The sequence below is a fragment of the Paramisgurnus dabryanus genome, chromosome 20 (genome assembly GCF_030506205.2).
Source record: "Paramisgurnus dabryanus chromosome 20, PD_genome_1.1, whole genome shotgun sequence".
Classification (NCBI taxonomy): domain Eukaryota; kingdom Metazoa; phylum Chordata; class Actinopteri; order Cypriniformes; family Cobitidae; genus Paramisgurnus; species Paramisgurnus dabryanus.
Window position 1 is genome coordinate 18,855,454 of NC_133356.1, and position 18,757 is coordinate 18,874,210.

At 37.9% G+C, this 18,757-nt stretch overlaps 1 protein-coding gene across 7 annotated transcripts in view; it reads right to left on the reverse strand.

Moving 5' to 3' along the window:
• The window catches only part of ldb3a (LIM domain binding 3a), a 54,205-nt gene that overhangs the window by 20,981 nt on the left and 14,467 nt on the right, over positions 1–18,757 (reverse strand). For all 7 annotated transcript variants that reach the window (XM_073812926.1, XM_073812929.1, XM_073812927.1 and 4 more), the window contains exons 3-5: positions 14,723–14,874; positions 3,001–3,076; positions 756–778 (exon numbers count right to left, since the gene is read on the reverse strand). In XM_073812926.1, the coding sequence (XP_073669027.1) occupies positions 756–778; positions 3,001–3,076; positions 14,723–14,874 (251 nt within the window). The remainder of the gene's footprint in view (positions 1–755; positions 779–3,000; positions 3,077–14,722; positions 14,875–18,757) is intronic.

The following is an 18,757-nucleotide window of genomic DNA, read 5'->3' on the forward strand; positions in this document are numbered from 1 at the left end:
TACATATATACATATATATACATATATACATATATACATATATACACATATATACACATATACACATATATACATATATATACATACATATATATACACATATATATACATACATATATATATACATATATATACATACATATATATATACATATATATACATACATATATATACATATATATATATACATACATATATATATATATATATATATATATATATATATATATATATATATATATATATATATATATATATATACATATATACATATATACATATATATACATATATATACATATATACATATATATACATACATATATACATACATATATATACATATATACATATATACATATATACATATATACATATACACATATATACACATATATACACATATATACATATATATATATATACATATACATACATATACATATATATACATATACATATATATACATATACATATATATACATATACATATATATATATATATATATATATATATATATACATACATACATATATGAAAAGACCATTCTGACTTTTTCGGTTTACTGTGCTATAATACACATTTAAGTTAAGCAATAGTACACCATTAAAGCAAGCTTTGATCGCATGGAAGACAAATCTCACTAACCACACTTTATTGTTGATAACACACCACAAAGGCAGTTTCAAACAATTCCATGCATGTATACCACACAGAGCAATAAAACGTTATGCCAGGAGGCTGTTACTAACTTGGCAGGAGTGTTGGAAATGACCTACAATGACAGAAGAAAACAAAAAGAAGGGCACTGGTTAGCAACTCATTAAAGTTGTGACTAAGAGGGACTGTGCGAATGAAAGAGGTTCAATATTTTACGGTGCAGTATATTATTGTAAGGTACTTTATTTTCCCCAAACATTCCATCTTCCACTGTTCAAAAAAGCTACCCCAAAATCACTACATGGGTTTATGTCCGACAGGTGAATTGCAAATCTGTGATATGTTAGTGTGTTTAAGTTAGTGTGCGTAATTGTGTGTTTAGTAAGGATGAAAATACCTGTGTAACAAATTAATATTGTCACTAATATCACTGTCCACATATGAAGGGAGTCTTCATATGAGTGCCTGCTTGTAAAGAAGTGTCAGGAAGCAGTGTGGGTAATGTATCGGTGAGGTTTAGTTAGGAAACTGAACCCCGTCGTTACCTCCCCTTTTATAGAAAGAGCTGCAACAGGTGTTTTCTCTATGGTGACTGTGTGACCGTATCAGTTGTTGGCCAGAGATTTCCACATTAAGAGCATTAAGAGCTTTATCAACATATATGAGAAAGATGGTAATTAAAAAGGGTACACAACACTGTCCTGGATTTAATATTCCAACAAGGCTTTGGGATTACGCATCACGTAGCTGAATACATTTTTCCATTTAATTTGCACATAATAGCATGTCTGTCGATTTCTTGTCAATTTCTCAATTTGAACCCTTTAGTGGATGCATTATCCAGTGTAACCTGCCTACAGTACCTGAAAGAGGACTGCCTTAGGAAAACTGAATGCTCAGTTCAAATTTGCAAGCTTGCATATTTCTTTAGATGCTTAAAGGCTTAACTAGAACTTACTCTAGTTTAGTAATGCTAATGGAGACTGGGGTCACTATAACATTGTCTTTCTGAATGCTGCATGGCCACTGTCATTCTTCTGTCAGAGGAAAGTTAGCAACCAGGTGGAGCTACTAGTTGGGCCAACTAGTGCGATAGAGGATAAAATGCTTTACAAAAATGCCAATATAGGTTATAGGCCGATACATCGGTGCACCCCTAGTATATTAAGCATTGCATTTCGGACGACACTACCTAAAAATTCATACTCCTGATGGAAGATCAGTGCAAAGTGCATACACTCTCAGAAAAAAGGTACAAGAAGTCATTGGGGCAGTACTTTTGTACCCAAAAGCTGCATATTGGTACCTCAAAGGTACACATTTGTACTTTAGTTTACTTTAGTAGGGCCTTTTTAAAAGGTACCGTCCCAGTGACAACATTTTATCTTTTTCTGAGAGTGTATCATAGTAGTAAATTGAAATGCAATTTACATTGGGTTTTTTACTGGTTAATCTTCCTGTAGTCACCCATAGAGCCTAGTTTTACCATGTCACTCTCCTTTTGAATAGGACTGGTTACCACACCTGGCTGCTAGCATCAGATCTAGCTCTATATATCATTACATACCCACTAGACATGCCTGACCCCAAGCTCTTAGCCCTCTCCTGTAGCATGGCCATCTCTCTTAGTGTCTCGGCAGAATACAGACCAATGGGGGAGTTATACTGCTGCCTTTTTTCCACGGATGTAGATTTGTCCCCGGGAGCAGGTAAATGAGGCAAAGATGCCTCCCCACTACTGCTCATGCTATAGGAAAGGTTGGTGTGTTTGCTTGAGCAGATAGTCTCAGAAGAAGCTGAGAGACCCCCGTTCAATTGCACTGGCTGATCCTTAAAGAAGGATGTACACGTAAATGAATAATTGAAATATTGAAAAAAATGTTTAAGTAACTGTTAAAGTTACAGCAGAAATTAATTTTGGGGTGAATTGTTCCAGTGCTAAAAATGCAACTCAAAACATAATGTGTCTTTATGGACTGATCAAAAGTAAAACTTAATATTTTTTTATTAAATGCTTAGTAGTTTGCCCCAGCAATGTAAGATAATCTCCTGGACTATACCAAGTATACCACCAGGGGGCATCATATAGCTTTTATTACAAGTGGAAAAAATGTAAGGACGTCCACTATGAGTTGAGTGAAATCTCTATAAAGTCCCCTTTATATAAACCTGGCAAAATGTTCGCCTTTGTGACCCCAGGCTTCAGACGATGTTTACTCTACAGCGTACAGTATACGATGCTCCGTGAGAATGAAAGATGACTTGGTTTATAAATGAATGGTGGTCATATTTTGTATGCAGATGTCTGAAGAATGGAAGCTGTATGGCATGACATACCTTCTGATGGGCGATCATAGGCATAGGGGAGTTCATCTTTGGTATAGACATGGATACTGGGATGGGGCGCTTTGACCTGTAATAAAATAGAGCAAGCAATTAGATCTTATTGCAAAATGATGATCACAAAGTGTCACACTGAATGTCCAGTGTCAACATATCAACAACCAAAAATATTTTGCAGCCAACATTGCAGCCACATAGAGACAGGAGCTAAATATATTTATTTTCAGGTCTTGCAATTTTCAATTTAGATTTAACTGAGATTGAATCCCACTGTCACAAAGTAACACAATACTAATTGCCAGTGGAAGCCTTAAAGGTACACCAGCTATAAACACATGTATGGTTTGATAGATTAACATTGGGATTGGCAATATGAATGTGAAAATAAAAATGTCAAAGTTTTAAAATCTTTTTTAATTGGAGGATGCTTTTTTTGTTTCTTCTTACTATACATGGCGTGAAATGGTTGCAATAAAACCTGTTCTATTAATGCTACAGTGAGGTAAACGTAAAACAACAAGTCTTTAACTAGATAGTAAAGTTTGAAGACAAACTTTATGTTGGCTTGAGAAAGCGTAGCCTGAACGTTTAAAACGGTTTGACATAAGTTTAGTTTAGTAGGCTATCTGGCTGTTAGTATGTTTAAGTATGAAGGTAGCATGATTTACCATGAAGCTAGCATGATGTTAGCATGATTAGCATGAAGCTAGCATGATGCTAGCATGATTAGAATGAAGCTAGCTTGATGCTAGCATGATTAGCATGAAGCTAGCATGATAAGCATGAAGCTAGCATGATGCTAGCATGATTAGCATGAAGCTAGCATGATGCTAGCATGATTAGCATGAAGCAAGCATGATTAGCATTAAGCTAGTATGATGCTAACATGATGTTAGCATGATTAGCATGAAGCTAGCATGATGCTAGCATGATTAGCATGAAGCTAGCATGATGCTAGCATGATTAGCATGAAGCTAGCATGATGCTAGCATGATTAGCATGAAGCTAGCATGATGCTAGCATGATTAGCATGAAGCTAGCATGATTAGCATGAAGCTAGTATGATGCTAACATGATGTTAGCATGATTAGCATGAAGCTAGCATGATGCTAGCATGATTAGCATGAAGCTAGCATGATGCTAGCATGATTAGCATGAAGCTAGCATGATGCTAGCATGATTAGCATGAAGCTAGCATGATGCTAGCATGATTAGCATGAAGCTAGCATGATGCTAGCATGATTAGCATGAAGCTAGCATGATGCTAGCATGATTAGCATGAAGCTAGCATGATGCTAGCATGATTTGCATGAAGCTAGCATGATGCTAGCATGATTAGCATGAAGCTAGCATGATGCTAGCATGATTAGCATGAAGCTAGCATGATGCTAGCATGATTAGCATGAAGCTAGCATGATGCTAGCATGATTAGCATGAAGCTAGCATGATGCTAGCATGATTAGCATGAAGCTAGCATGATGCTAGCATGATTAGCATGAAGCTAGCATGAAGCTAGCATGATTAGCATGAAGTTAGCATGAAGCTAGCATGATGCTAGTATGATTAGCATGAAGCTAGCATGATGCTAGCATGATTAGCATGAAGCTAGCATGATGTTAGCATGATTAGCATGAAGCTAGCATGAAGTTAGCATGATTAGCATGAAGCTAGCATGAAGTTAGCATGATTAGCATGAAGCTAGCATAATGTTAGCATGATTAGCATGAAGCTAGCATGATTAGCAAGAAGCTAGCATGAAGCTAACATTTATTGCGTTGCTAGGGTACTAAGTTTGGTTGCTAGGGAGAAAATTGGCATCCCATAATGATCACCCTTCAAGCCACAAGTTAAACGGTCCAACCCCCGTGTCTCTACAATGTTCTGATGCGGAGATATAAGGCTTTGTTTATTCCGTTGCTAGGGTACTAAGTTTGGTTGCTAGGGAGAAAATTGGCATCCCATAATGATCACACTTCAAGCCACAAGTAAAACGGTCCAACCCCCGTGTCTCTATGATGTTCTGAAGCGGAGATATAAGGCTTTGTTTATTCCGTTGCTAGGGTACTAAGTTTGGTTGCTAGGGAAAAAATTGGCATCCCATAATGATTACACTTCAAGCCACAAGAAAAACGGTCCAACCCCTGTGTCTCTACGATGTTCAGATCCAGAGATATAAGGCTTTGTTTATTATGTTGCTAGGGTCTTCATATTTTGTTGCTAGGGGCGTGGCTTAATATCTCTGGGGTGATCCTAAGAGACTGATTGGATGCTTGAGTAAAATGAGCCCACCCCCATGTCTCTAAGACACTCTAAAGTGAAGATATTCCATCTGGGACGCTTTTTTTCCCTTTTATGGGCATGTTTCCTGCCCCATTATAAGTCAATGGGAAAATTTGGGGGCCTCTTACACCCCAGGGGTACAGCTTACACCCCATTGTGAGGTATGTTCTTACACAGCCTGTCAGCCTCCTTAAATGTGGTAAGCCACAAGTTTCTACAAGTTTCTCACTCGCAGCTTTGACCCGTCAAAGTTTGTCTCAATGTTAAGTCAATGGAAATTTTGGGGTGTTTCAGCGCCCCGTTTAGGAATTCGGAAGGTCCCATCAGTTAGAAAAGATATAGCACACCTCGTCAGATCAGACCGAAAGTCTGTCCAAAGTTTGATGGCTGTAGCTTGAAAGCTCTAGGACGAGTTAGAGTTAGAAATTTTAGTCTCAGAAGAAAAAGAATAATAATAATAACTAGATAGTAAAGTTTGAAGACAAACTTTATGTTGGCTTGAGAAAGCGTAGCCTGAACGTTTAAAACGGTTTGACATAAGTTTAGTTTAGTAGGCTATCTGGCTGTTAGTATGTTTAAGTATGAAGGTAGCATGATTTACCATGAAGCTAGCATGATGTTAGCATGATTAACATGAAGCTAGCATGAAGCTAGCATGATTAGCATGAAGTTAGCATAATTAGCATGAAGCTAGCATGATGCTAGCATGATTAGCATGAAGCTAGCATGATGCTAGCATGATTTGCATGAAGCTAGCATGATTAGCATGAAGCTAGCATGATGCTAGCATGATTAGCATGAAGCTAGCATGATGCTAGCATGATTAGCATGAAGCTAGCATGATGCTAGCATGATTAGCATGAAGCTAGCATGATGCTAGCATGATTAGCATGATGCTAGCATGATTAGCATGAAGCTAGCATGATTAGCATGAAGCTAGCATGATGCTAGCATGATTAGCATGAAGCTAGCATGATGCTAGCATGATTAGCATGAAGCTAGCATGATGCTAGCATGATTAGCATGAAGCTAGCATGATGCTAGCATGATTAGCATGAAGCTAGCATGATGCTAGCATGATTAGCATGAAGCTAGCATGATGCTAGCATGATTAGCATGAAGCTAGCATGAAGCTAGCATGATTAGCATGAAGTTAGCATGAAGCTAGCATGATGCTAGCATGATTAGCATGAAGCTAGCATGATGCTAGCATGATTAGCATGAAGCTAGCATGATGCTAGCATGATTAGCATGAAGCTAGCATGATGCTAGCATGATTAGCATGAAGCTAGCATGATGCTAGCATGATTAGCATGAAGCTAGCATGATGTTAGCATGATTAGCATGAAGCTAGCATGATGCTAGCATGATTAGCATGAAGCTAGCATGAAGCTAGCATGATTAGCATGAAGTTAGCATGAAGCTAGCATGATGCTAACATGATTAGCATGAAGCTAGCATGATGCTAGCATGATTAGCATGAAGCTAGCATGATGCTAGCATGATTAGCATGATGTTAGCATGATTAGCATGAAGCTAGCATGAAGTTAGCATGATTAGCATGAAGCTAGCATGAAGTTAGCATGATTAGCATGAAGCTAGCATGATTAGCATGAAGCTAGCATGAAGCTAGCATGATTAGCAGGAAGCTAGCATGAAGCTAACATGTATTGCGTTGCTAGGGTACTAAGTTTGGTTGCTAGGGAGAAAATTGGCATCCCATAATGATCACACTTCAAGCCACAAGTAAAACGGTCCAACCCCCGTGTCTCTACAATTTTCTGATGCAGAGATATGAGGCTTTGTTTATTCCGTTGCTAGGGTACTAAGTTTGGTTGCTAGGGAGAAAATTGGCATCCCATAATGATCACACTTCAAGCCACAAGTAAAACGGTCCAACCCCCGTGTCTCTATGATGTTCTGAAGCGGAGATATAAGGCTTTGTTTATTCCGTTGCTAGGGTACTAAGTTTGGTTGCTAGGGAGAAAATTGGCATCCCATAATGATTACACTTCAAGCCACAAGTAAAACGGTCCAACCCCTGTGTCTCTACAATGTTCAGATCCAGAGATATAAGGCTTTGTTTATTATGTTGCTAGGGTCTTCATATTTTGTTGCTAGGGGCGTGGCTTAATACCTCAATAAGAATCCTAAGAGACTGATTGGATGCCTGAGTAAAATGAGCCCACCCCTATGTCTCTATGACACTCTGGTGCAAAGATATCCATCTGGGCTTTCTATAATGGTAGTCTATGGGAGATGTTGCTAGGGTACCCAAAATTGTTGCTAGGGGCGTGGCTTAATAGCTCTGGGGTGATCCTAAGAGACTGATTGGATGCTTGAGTAAAATGAGCCCACCCCCATGTCTCTAAGACACTCTAAAGTGAAGATATTCCATCTGGGACGCTTTTATTCCCTTTTATGGGCATGTTTCCTGCCCCATTATAAGTCAATGGGAAATTTTGGGGGCCTCTTACACCCCAGGGGTACAGCTTACACCCCATTGTGAGGTATGTTCTTACACAGCCTGTCAGCCTCCTTAAATGTGGTAAGCCACAAGTTTCTACAAGTTTCTCACTCGCAGCTATGACCCGTCAAAGTTTGTCTCAATGTTAAGTCAATGGAAATTTTGGGGTGTTTCAGCGCCCCGTTTAGGAATTCGGAAGGTCCCATCAGTTAGAAAAGATATAGCACACCTCGTCAGATCAGACCGAAAGTCTGTCCAAAGTTTGATGGCTGTAGCTTGAAAGCTCTAGGACGAGTTAGAGTTAGAAATTTTAGTCTCAGAAGAAAAAGAATAATAATAATAATAATAATAATAATAATAATAATAATAATAAGTTTAAGTGCAACAACAGTATGTTGGCTTTCTCAAGCCAACATAATAATAATAATAATAACTAGATATTAAAGTTTGAAGACAAACTTTATGTTGGCTTGAAAAAGCGTAGCTTGAACGTTTAAAACGGTTTGACAGAAGTTTAGTTTAGTAGGCTATCTGGCTGTTAGAATGTTTAAGTATGAAGGTAGCATGATTAGCATGAAGTTAGCCTGATGTTAGCATGATTAACATGAAGCTAACATGATGCTAGCATGATTAGCATGAAGCTAGCATGATGCTAGCATGATTAGCATGATGCTAGCATGAAGCTAGCATGATGCTAGCATGATTAGCATGAAGCTAGCATGATGCTAACATGATTAGCATGAAGCTAGCATGATGTTAGCATGATTAGCATGAAGCTAGCATGATGCTAGCATGATTAGCATGATGTTAGCATGATTAGCATGAAGCTAGCATGATGCTAGCATGATTAGCATGAAGCTAGCATGATGTTAGCATGAAGCTAGCATAATGCTAGCATGATTAGCATGAAGCTAGCATGATGTTAGCATGATTAGCATGAAGCTAGCATGATGCTAGCATGATTAGCATGAAGCTAGCATGATGCTAGCATGATTAGCATGAAGCTAGCATGATGCTAGCATGATTAGCATGAAGTTAGCATGAAGCTAGCATGATGCTAGCATGATTAGCATGAAGCTAGCATGATGCTAGCATGATTAGCATGAAGCTAGCATGATGTTAGCATGATTAGCATGAAGCTAGCATGATGCTAGCATGATTAGCATGATGCTAGCATGAAGCTAGCATGATGCTAGCATGATTAGCATGAAGCTAGCATGATGCTAGCATGATCAGCATGAAGCTAGCATGATGCTAGCATGATTAGCATGAAGCTAGCATGATGCTAGCATGATTAGCATGAAGCTAGCATGATGCTAGCATGATTAGCATGAAGCTAGCATGATGTTAGCATGATTAGCATGAAGCTAGCATGATGTTAGCATGATCAGCATGAAGCTAGCATGATGTTAACATGATTAGCATGAAGCTAGCATGATGCTAGCATGATTAGCATGAAGCTAGCATGATGTTAGCATGATTAGCATGAAGCTAGCATGATGCTAGCATGATTAGCATGTAGCTAGCATGATTAGCATGAAGCTAGCATGATGCTAGCATGATTAGCATGAAGCTAGCATGATGCTAGCATGATTAGCATGAAGCTAGCATGATGCTAGCATGATTAGCATGAAGCTAGCATGATGCTAGCATGATTAGCATGATGCTAGCATGAAGCTAGCATGATGCTAGCATGATTAGCATGAAGCTAGCATGATTAGCATGAAGCTAGCATGATTAGCATGAAGCTAGCATGATGTTAGCATGATTAGCATGTAGCTAGCATGAAGCTAGCATGATGTTAGCATGATTAGCATGAAGCTAGCATGATGTTAGCATGATTAGCATGAAGCTAGCATGATGTTAGCATGATTAGCATGAAGCTAACATGATGTTAGCATGATTAGCATGAAGCTAGCATAAAGCTAGCATGATTAGCATGAAACTAGCATGATTCTAGCATGATTAGCATGAAGCTAGCATGATGCTAGCATGATTAGCATGAAGCTAGCATGATGCTAGCATGATTAGCATGAAGGTAGCATGAAACTAGCAAGATTAGCATGAAGCTAGCATGACGCTAGCACAAGGCTTGCATGATAAACATGAAGTTAGCATGAGAATAGCATGATTAGCATGAAGCTAGCATGATTTAACGTGAAGCTAGCATGATTAGCATGATGCTAGCATGATTAGCATTAAGCTAGCACTATTTAGCGTGCAGCTAACAAGATTTAACATGAAGTTAGCATGAAGTTAGCAAGATTTATTATGAAATTAGCATAAAGCTAGCATGAAACTAGCATGAAGCTAGTATGACTTAGCATGGAGCTAGCATGAAGCTAACATGACCCAAAGACCCAACCCCCATGTCTCTAAGATGTTCAGATCCAGAGATATAAGGCTTTGTTTATTATGTTGCTAGGGTGCTCAAATTGGTTGCTAGGGGCGTGGTTTAATACCTCAGTAGGAATCCTAAGAGACTGATTGGATGCCTGAGTAAAATGAGCCCACCCCTATGTCTCTATGACACTCTGGTGTAAAGATATCCATCTGGGCTTTTTATAATGGTAGTCTATGGGAGATGTTGCTAGGGTACCCAAAATTGTTGCTAGGGGCGTGGCTTAATAGCTCTGGGGCGATCCTAAGAGACCTATTGGATGACTGAGTAAAATGAGCCCACCCCCATGTCTCTACGACACTCTAAAGTAAAGATATTCCATCTGGGACGCTTTTATTCCCTTATATGGGCATGTTCCCTGCCCCATTATAAGTCTATGGGAAATTTTGGGGGCCTCGTACACCCCAGGGGTATAGCTTACACCCCATTGTGAGTTATGTTCTCACAGTGCCTGTCAGCCTCCTTAAATGTGGTAAGCCACAAGTTTCTACAAGTTTCTCACTCACAGCTATGACCCGTCAAAGTTTGTCTCAATGTTAAGTCAATGGAAATTTTGGGGTGTTCGAGACCCCCGTTTAGGAATTCGGAAGGTCCTATCAGTTAGAAAAGATATAGCACACTAAGTCAGACCAGTCTGAAGGTCTGTGGAAAATTTGGTGCATGTAGCTTGAAAGCCCTAGGACGAGTTAGTGTCAGAAATTTTGGGAGGAGAAGAAAGAATAATAATAATAAGTTTAAAAGCAATAACAGTATGTTGGCTTTTTCAAGCCAACATAATAATAATAATAATAAGTTTAAGTGCAACAACAGTATGTTGGCTTTCTCAAGCCAACATAATCAGTAGGTTATAAAATGATGTGAAACAGAAGATGAGAGTTATAAACGGACACAGACAATAGGTTGCGGTATTTTGTCCACATTTTATTAAAGAGCACCTATTGCGTTGCTAAAAATGTTATTTTGTGTATTTGGTATAATACAATGTGTTTGCATGGTTTGTGGTTCAATAAACACATTATTTTCCACAAACAATACATTGCTCCTTTATTCCCTGCCTCCCTGAAATGCATTGATTTTGTACAAAGCTCATCGTTCTGAAAAGGGCAGTGTCCTCCGATTGGTCAGCTAACCAGTACGTTGTGATTGGCCTGAATTTCTCTGATGTCAGCCAGTAATGTGACGCTCCTTACCGTATTTTAAGTGCAAAATGATTTAAGACATGCTATGCAAGTACCAGTCACAAACACAAACATTAGTTAATGGCATTACGTGAATCATTTAAATACTCTCCTCTAGCGGTGTCACGATTCTCTGAATCCTCGATTCAATAAAATTTTCGATTCTAAGGTCACGATTCGATTCAATTCTCGATTTTTACTTTTTTTGAAAGACAAAAAATGCTATGCCATTAATATGTATTATTATTATTATTATTATAGTTTCACATTAACATGCACATTGCATGCTTTTCCTCGCATGGGGGTTTGTGGGCTTTACTTTACGCGAGAGAGCTTGTAGAGAGAGGATGACATGGGGGCGTGGCAGAATCGACAATCCCATTCTTTAATTCGAAGTTGTGACTTAATTTCGATTGATTTCAATTTCGAAATCGTGACACCCTTACTCTCCTCCCAAAAATTTCGTGTCTGAAAGGGAAACTCATACATATGCAATAAGGTCAGTCGCAAAAATAACTAGACCACACCTTTTCAGCGCTAATTATCCACTGCGCCTCTTTAATAAATCCCGACAGTCGTTATTTAACGCCTATATTATGGTTTGCGCTGGTGCAAGCTGTTAGTAAATCTGGCCCCTAATGCGTTTCTATAAATAATTTTTTGTTGTTGAAAGCAAATATAAAGTATTAAAGCCTCCAAACTCCATAACTTATAATCATTCAATAAAGGCATTTTTCAAAAATTGTGCCATAATGAAATCTATTCAGCAAAGAAATGTAAAACACTGTTTGCTTTGCAGCACACAAAGGATGAAAATGACTTTGTTTTCTTCCCTGTAAAAGTGTGACAAATTGAGTTCTTATAATAACACACTGAAGACAGACAACAAAGCAAAAACACAAATAAATCAACTTAAAAAAAACAATCCACTGTACAAAACCCAAGACCAACCTACAAGATACATGAAAAAAAATTACACTAAGTCTATCGATTCCAATGTGTCTAACTTTTATTCACAATCCTGCAAGGAATTCTGGTATCTACTGTATTTTGACTGCTAAAAAGTGTAAATCCCAGCAGCTGTCCACTGAAATGTGGAATGAAGGTAACATCATCTGCTCATGATAAAGTGAACTCATAATAAACCTGACCTATGCACTCTCAAGATATATGAGAATTGTAACCCGGGATTGAAAGATCACGGATGTTTTGAGAAACCCAAAACACTCATCTCACAGATGACTGGCATAGTCCATGTGCAAGGTACTTAGTGTACCACTCCTGTGGTTCTTATATTAAACAACAACACAGAAGGCTCAAAGTAAACCAGACATCTGTGACACTAATCTGTTGCTCTGTAGTCTGTAAATATTGTTATACCATGGTCTGTTTAAATACTCGATTCTGATTGGCTGGAAGGTGTGCATTAAAACCGTTTAACGCACAGGTAGTTCCAGTCAGTTTGATTAAAGTTAGAAATTAATCCACTACTATAAACTACGAAGCTACGCGTCGGGTGGTTCTTCGCCTCTACGTCGTGCATTAAAACCCTTTAATGCATGGCTAGCCGTGGATTATCCCTTACGTATAACATGCCAAGAAGACAATGGTAGATGCACATTGTGGCCAAAAGTATGTGCGCACACAAACAACACACCTCTATGTGCTTGTTTAGTGTTTAATTTAGGGACTTGAGATTAACAAAGAACAGACAAGCGCTGATGTGTTACATACACATCCATGTATGTATGCGTGTGAAGGCTGTGTTTGAAAGCGGTCGATCTTAAGTGTGAGGACACAGATGCATGAATGGATACAAGGTCATGAAAGAAAAAGAGAAGAAAGCTGCTGAATTTGTGATATGTAATGCTTCATTGTGAGAAATATCACTTATTCAGCTGTTATTGTGTGAGAAAATGTTTGGCTAAAATAGACTCAATAGATCATGAGAAACACAGAGGAAAGGTGAAAGTGTGTGTGAACGAAAAAATGGGAAACCTCAATGAGTTCACTGAGATGTCAAAAATGTGTCGTATTACTCCTCGTATCATCTCTGAAAGTTTAGACTTACAGAGAATTAGGAAGGCAATAAAATCACATGACCTTTTCCTGACTAAACATGTACATGTTTAAACAGCTTATCTTCTTCTTAACTTAAACACAATCTCAGTCACATCTGTTAGTGATATATTGAAGCTGTTGTCTGTTTATGGTTCATTGAAGTTTAAAGCATCATTGAATTCCAGATTTTCCTACTGGGAACCAGGGATGTCAGGGTCACTTAGTGTCCTAGGTAAACGCACGATTTGTTAAGTCAGTGGTACACATTTCACTAACCTTGACTTAAACAATAATAAATAATTACTTATTTACTTAATAATTTACATTATTAAAGCCACAAGTAATAGGAAGGCATGTTTATCCCAGTTTGGTAGGCCACAATGCTTTTGCTGGGAAAAGTGAAGACGTGCTACATGAAAACATGCTAGATAATGAGATATTTGATGTGCAGATGAGCAGAATTTCTGGAGACAGTTGAGCAGATATTAATATTGCCTTATCAGCAGATAATGATTGCTGAAACAGGTCATTTTTTTGAATTGCAATCGCCAAATACTACTAAAAAAAAACTAACCACTTCTACAAAATAGACAATACACAGCTTTGCCTAAATTTAGCTAAAATCTGCTGGGGAACAGCAAATCTATGCTAGCCTAGAACACCAGCAAGCTCAGCAGCAAACCAGCTAGACCAGCATAAACTAGTCTAGATCAGTGTGGAGTAGTAGGGTTGTGAATCGGATCCATAAGAAAGAAATCGGATTGTTAAAAAAAAAAAATTGATTCCACTTATCGATTATGGACGTCACAGTCACATAATTTTACGTCATCTGCCAAGACCTGAGTCACCTGACCTATAGCCAGCTGTGCACAGTGCGCAGGACCGTTCGCTCAAAAACTTATTTTCGCAAAATTTTCTGCTGTTGAATTGCTATCATTTATCATCATTAGTAAAAAATACTTTTGAGCTAGCCTAGCAATGTTTTTTTTACGTTTTGTAGCTCCTAAATAAGTTTTTATGTAGCCTTCTTTATTGTGTTCAGCTGTAATAGCACAAAATTTATATTTTTGATCTTTAAAGGCTTGACTGTTGTTGCTTTCAATGGGTCATGACCAGGCCCGCACAGAATCCATGCCGGTAGATATCTGTGGAAAACTGCTGATTTTAGTGCCTGTCATTGACAGTATCTCTTTTTTAAAGATCCCTTTCTATCATTTAGTGTTGTTTCAACTTCATTTTTCTTGTTTTATTCTACTATGTATACACTTGGTCCAAACATTGACAAAGATTATCACACACAAAGATTATCAAAAAAGCACTGCAACATACTTTTGCATGGTGAGGCCCAGATTAAACTTGGCAGACTTGATCTTGTTTTGGGCCTCCAGGTGTGTCATCCCCTCTGTGCTGACCCCATCGATAGCCACGATGATGTCACCCAGATTCAGGTTGCTTGACGCTGCCTTGCTTCCAGGTGTAACCTGTCACACACAAAATAAACCTTTAAATGAAATCTTGACAGGTCATCATCTCAGCAAACACAGGATTTTCATAGCCAACCACAAAGTTATAACTTGGGTCTTACAGTATTTGTGTTCCGCCTCAGTGAAGCAGAACAAAAGTGAAGTCACTGTCATTTGCAGGTAATTAAAAGCTCAATAAAATTAGCATGCAATAAAACTGTAATTGTTAAGCATGACAGCTGGGTACACAGAGATCTTAAGTTTGGCATGCTGTGTGAACAGATAATGTGTTACTCTTATCTGCTAAAATAAACTGCGATCTAAAAATAAAGTTATGCCTTAGGCTGAAGACCCTTATAAAATGTTACATAACCATAAAACATAATCTGTATTAATATTTGTAGAACAAACAATAAAAATAAAAATATAAAAAATAATTATTGAGCAAGTTCATAATGTTCAAGATTTCTTACACCAATCTGCAATAAAAAGCTTAAAATAATGATATATCATTTAAGCTGCTGGGTTGGATTTTACAGGAAATATCATTTTTTTGATGTCATTTGACTTCAATCCACATAAAGATAAGGGCTGCATCCGAAATCGCATACTGTGACAGTAGGTACTGAATTAGATGACTGTTAAAACAGTACGTTCTATATAGTATGAATATGGATAGTATGAATAAATTCAGACGTACTACATTCGTCACGTTGAATTTATATCACGTGACATATATTGTCATAATAACAAGTTAGTCGTTACCTGGAATGACGTTACACTACTGCAAATGTAACCACAAGGGACAGCTGTTTAATATATGTACTTGCATTTGAATAGAGCTGTGTTACTGCTTATGGACATTTTTTTATAAAACAACGCCCCTCTGTCATTGTCTTCGTTAGATAACTCATCTCCTGGAGAATCATGGGATAGTAAAGTGTCCACAATGAGAAAGAACACTTTGGGATCTTGCCGGAAGTAGTAGGTCATCCGGTACCTTTCGCATACTGTTTTTGGAATACTATGAATTTGGACATCCTACTCGTCACCTCACCTACTGCTTTTCACTTACTATATAGATTGGAAGCAGGTGGTTTCGGACGCAGCCAAGTACTGAATGTGTCAGTATGTTTCATACAGAGATGGCGATAGAGAGACAAAATTTACAAACGGCAGCTTCAAGTTACAAACTTAAAATGTATGAAATGCAACCAACTACAATAACGCAAAAATATATTTTATTTATGTGTAGATTATGGTAATATACTGTTTGTCTTACATTTGCATTAACACAAAATGCTTTTTATCACTGCATTACAAAAATATGGTAATTGTAATGAATTAGAAACTTTAATATATTAAATTTTTTCTATTTCTTCAGCATTTGTTGAGAGGTTTTGTGGGATATATTTTCTTCCTTTATGCAGGATTCTTTTTTCAGGAAATAATAAATGGGTTTGGTCTTTATTGAAGAATAATGATAAATAAACAAGTAAACACTATTTCTTTTAAATTCTCTCAATATCAAGCATGAAACTGTTTGCTGTGTCACTAATGTACTCCTCAAATCTCTGCCCTTATTAGTCATATCTAAACAGCCCTGAAAATGTCATATACATTCACAGCTATATATACAGTGTATACAGTTCAAATTTCACAAAATTATGCCCAAGTCACATTTTATCTCAAAATCAGATGAGTTTGCTTAGAGAACAAGAGCTGGGTCATAATGGTTCTAAAAAGTATGTAGGAATCTGACACGTCTAAATCTGGTGAGATTTTCAGCTGTCTTTTGGGTCACCAGCTGCCTCACAAGCCAACCTATTGTACTTAACATGAAGGCAAAACAGCCACCAGTCTGACCTGTTTAAATTGTACTGTTAATACAAAACTAATGAACCTCATTTCACTTTCTTTTATCTTTTTTGGCTGAATGAGGAAGTTGTCAGTGTTATGTTTTGCTTTTTTGGGCCTGTTAGTAAAACTTCCATTGAGAAGTGCAGAAGAACTCAGTTTCAGTATATTTTGATGTTATATAAAAAATGAATGCACCTTGAGGCTTTAGACTCAAAAGTACCACTGCTTACTTTGCAAAGCCTATTTCAAGAGCATGAGATATATTCAAGTTGTAAAAGTAAGATGTTAAAAAATGTGTGTCTGAAATTCCAAAATGGAAAGAAGGTTAGCTGCCATTTAGCAAACAGATTACTGTACAATAACAGCTTTATGATTATAATCTGTTTCACATTATTTCACACATTTTTTCCAAAACTTAGCACAAAAATGTGAAATTATTATTACAAATCACCTGTTCTGCTAATAGAGAAACACCCCGCAACAAGCAGCTACTGTGTGTAATATCTTTAAAATGTATCGGAATGCAACAGCTGTGTTTCCACTACTGTGGTCACGTCCACACTGTGGATGAGTTCAACACGCTCAATGCAATCTGACACCATGATGGTCTATCTATCTTGGCACTATGCAGCAGTACATACTGATGAATGAACGTCATAGGTTGAGGTTGCCCTTTTTGCAGAACACCGTGAGTCTCTTTATCATATACATAACTTCTGATTTTACACTGGTGGTTACTCAACTCAGATTTGGGCTCCCTGTTTATGAAACAACTATACTCCCCTCCTGAGCCCCAGTCGTCGGATCTCTTGGCACAAATTCACAAATAACTAAAGTCTGTCTCATATGCTTATTGAGGTGCAGTCCTGTAAGAATAACCCACACTGGGTTTAGCATTAAATACTGCTGCTCTTGATATTGGTCAGTCTCTTAGAATTTAAAATTATGGTTTAAACTTAAGATCTATGGCACTGGCAATGTGTTTGGCTTTAAATATGTGATTCTTCTTACCATTTGCGTTCAACAGCTGCTCTAAGTGTGTCCATGTGCATAGGCGCTAAAGCCACCGGATTGGCGTGGTTTAAGAGTCTTCTTCCTCTTTAAATGTCAACATATCTATCATGAAGGATCCCTGCCACCTTCAGAAATTCTACTGTGACAACACATATTGCATCTGAGCACATTTACAGCTGGTATTAAGACACGTTTTGGTCAAATAGATCACAAGTGGACGGGAGAGGTGTTTCCATGTACTTATGGTGTTTTAATCTGTTTTTTTTTTTCAAAATATGGTTTTAAGTTGGTTATTATATCCGCTACTTGTGTTATTGGTAAACATGCTGCACAATATTTTGTACATGTATATGTAAGGGTTTTCTCAGATATTTCAGAGCAATTGATGAAATAAGCTAAGCTAAGCTAGCGCAAATCTCACACGCAAAATGAAACCAAAATAAAAGAGGAGAGCAGCCACTTAAGTTTGATCAATGATAGCCTAAAGACGGTGATTAACACTGTGGGTTCGTGCTAGAAGTCAGGACTAATGTAAAGACATTAAACCATATAAATGGCGCTTTTCCATTGCATAGTACCTCACAGTTTGGGCCGGGTCTGCTACTTTTGGGAGCTTTTCCACTGGGTGCAGTACGTAGTACCCAATACTTTTTTTAGTACCACCTCGGTTGGTGTTCCAAGCGACCCGAGCTGAAAACACTGTAGATCACTGATTGGTCTGAGAGAATCATCACTAAAGCTAAAATATTAGCTTTACCTTCGTGCTAGCTTGCGCTGTCTCGAGTAAACCTGTTGTCATCTGTGCTTTGCTGTAAGTTCTCAAACTCTCTTTTAGCAATAAAAAACACTCACAAGCTTAGAATCAGGAACAAAATACCAGTTTTTTTCAGACTTGCAGTTTGTGGCAGCACATTTGTGACGCGCACGTCCGCATAAATGCTTAAATGAGCAACTTAAATGAGGCTCAGGGGAGCGCGTCAACTGACGCCACAGGTGTTTGTACAGAAACTGTCATGTGATACAGAGG